General features: G+C 35.1%; 1 protein-coding gene across 2 annotated transcripts in view; it reads right to left on the bottom strand.

Moving 5' to 3' along the window:
- Positions 1-362: 362 nt before the first annotated feature.
- Positions 363-2,804, bottom strand: part of ptprfa (protein tyrosine phosphatase receptor type Fa) — a 36,231-nt gene continuing 33,789 nt past the window's right edge. The window contains exon 5 of one of the 2 annotated variants that reach the window (XM_007578202.2): positions 363-1,055. In XM_007578202.2, the coding sequence (XP_007578264.1) occupies positions 715-1,055 (341 nt within the window). In that variant the 3' untranslated portion in view covers positions 363-714. The remainder of the gene's footprint in view (positions 1,056-2,804) is intronic. The other variant, XM_016664137.1, reaches the window with a different exon arrangement.

The raw sequence follows: 2,804 nt of genomic DNA, 5'->3' as shown, positions 1-2,804 counted from the left end.
AAAATGCCTTGTCTGCTGTTCTGGTCAATATTGAAATTTGTTTTATTTTTCAAAATTAAATGTTTTAAAGAATCTTCATTTTAAAATGAAGATTCATTCATTATGTTACAACAAGGGGGTTGTAACATAACCACTATGTTTGTTTTCTTTTGACTAAACTAAATAATTTAAAAGATAAATATATCAGACTTATGGACAGTTTCTGTTGTTGGGGGAGGATTTTTCCGTTTTGGATTTTTAATTTTAGATTGGGACTTTGAACTTTGGGGAATATTTTCAGGACTTTGTTTTTGAGGATATGAGACTCTATTATGATTAAAATAAACTGAAATTTTGGGACATTTATTTATTTATTTATTTATTTATTTTTCGTGCTGACATCATTTGAGTGATTTAAATATAACCTTATATTATTCTTGAGGGATTTTGGCTACTGATCTGCTATTTATTAGAATAACTATAATTATTTTTTTGCATTATGGTTTTTTAAATAAATCTATTGTTGCTAAAAAAAAACCCTCCATATTAAGTGGTTGAAGATTTATTTTCTTATTAAATAAATTTGTGTAACATTTACCTCATGCCTGAGAAAGAAACCCCTTGATGAAATTGTGAGTTCTGCTTAAAGTCAAGCTGAATTTTACATGCTGATGCTCACATCAAATAATTCCGTAGACTTTAATTAAGTCTGGTGCTGTAATCGTTGTGTCTCCTCTATTTTACCATCAGCTGTGTTGAGAGAAAGGTCGGTCTTACCACAGAGCATTTTAAAATCACTAAACACTCATCAAAGCTGCAGCTAAATCCCCTTTTTGATAAATTACAATATGAAAATGTGCATGAATAAGTTGAAAAGACTACTTCACCTGACCGCAGCTGTTTTATCCTCCCATTACTGCTGCTGATGTCCACAGGCAACATATCTTTAAACCAGAAAATCTCAGGGTCTGGGTTTCCACTGGCTGCACACAGCATCGTAGCTGTATTTGTTCGTTCCACAACCTTCAGCTGGGGTCCCATGTCTATGTTGGGGAAACCAGCAGGTATCTGGTCCTCTGTCAGAAAAACAAACAGATGACACAGGTTCTATCACCTAAATCATCATTCTTTTAGCAGTATGGTAACAGTGCATACTAGTGCATTGCAAGCAGGGGCGGGCTGAAGAGATTATATATGCTAATTTCAGAAATTAAAATAAGGGATAAGGGACACCCACAATGGCATGTGTCATCCTACTCTCATGGGGTGGGACGGCCGCTGCAGTGATATGACAATATTTTATGGCAGTGTTCGTTGTTAAAAAGGTTATCCATAGAGTATATAGAGGTAGCTTAGAACTTTTAATTCATTGTAAAAATAAAATTGTGAAAGTTAAATAAATCCACCACATTTATTTAGTATAATTTCTTCAGTACCCCTGTAGAGCCCCCCCTAGAACCGCCCGTGGGCTGCAGGTCTGTTTCTGGTGTATTTTTGCTTTGCATGTTTTTTCTTCATGGATTGGAAGTCAGGTTATTCAAACTGGTAAACCACATTAATAAAATAATAGTGAAATAATACATTGAACATTGAATTAATAAAATTATTTTCTAAACAAAATACACAGAAAGCCCTAACAAACTTTTTTAATGTAGAAAATATTTATGTATTTATTTACTGTTAATCTCTTAGTATGATTTGTTCTTTAAATATTATTTTGGCTCATACTATTATATAATAAATAAAATGTATTATTTATTATTATTATGCACCGCCTTGCATAGCAGGGCAGTGCACCAGCATTACCCTTTTCCCTACAAAAATCTTTCAGCTATTTTTCTTATTTATTGGCCATGTTTAGCATACTGAAAGGAGAAGGTCAATATGACACAACTTACTAGTGTCACATGAGTAACACTAGTTACACATGTGCCAGTGCGGGTGCGGTCGGTGTTAGCGGCAGCATGTAGACTAACATTAGCATTTTGGGAAAATTTAGCTTATGCACTAGTTTTAACATTCTGAAAGGTGTAAGTTCAACTTACTCAACATACTTCTGACTCTCCACATGCTAATGAGTACATTGTAGCTTACTTTAGCATTGATGCTAATTTTTAGCATCAGAAAGGTGGGTTCCAACCGACAGGCACACTTTGGCAGGCCTTGTTTAAATTTCTTCGGAAATGTTCTAGTAATAATCGTACTAGCTATAGTAATATAAAGTAATATGAATAGCAATTTAAAGACCAAATCATGGTAATAGATTGACAACACATACATAAATATTTCCTACTTTAAAATGGTTTGTTTGTGACGTGAAGTTGTAAAGTTTCATAGGATAAAATGTGTGTTGCTGTATTAATAATGGAAATATGATCATCTCAGTCGAGACAGCAGCTAAGTTAGCATCTGTGTTGGAGAACGTAAGCTCAGCAGGACATAGCAGCCATCAGTGTGACGCATGTCAGACTTATGGATGTTGTTTGTATTTTCAGAAAACGGAAAGGAAAGGAAATTTACACCCACCTCATGTCTGAATATCTCTATTTTGTGGGTGTCACTATTTTCAAGAGCATTTAGTGAATTAGGAGAAAAAAAAACATTTCCAACATATTCATATATTTAACTTATCCCTGAACCTTTTACTACACTTAACAACAGATGAGTCAGTCAGCAGCAGTTCTAACCCCCTATAACCCGTCACCCCTGTCCCAGTGAAAAAAATGAGCAACACTGTGTTAGATCACAAGCTAGTTAGCAGGCACGTGCAGAGGGGGGGGCTGGGGGAGCTTGAGCACCTGCCCGTTTTGGTCCTTGCCCCAAAG

The sequence above is a fragment of the Poecilia formosa genome, unplaced genomic scaffold (genome assembly GCF_000485575.1).
Source record: "Poecilia formosa unplaced genomic scaffold, Poecilia_formosa-5.1.2 Scaffold470, whole genome shotgun sequence".
In the NCBI taxonomy this organism is placed as follows: Eukaryota; Metazoa; Chordata; class Actinopteri; order Cyprinodontiformes; family Poeciliidae; genus Poecilia; species Poecilia formosa.
Note: the sequence above shows the minus strand (reverse complement) of the source record. Positions and strands in the feature narration are given on the sequence as shown.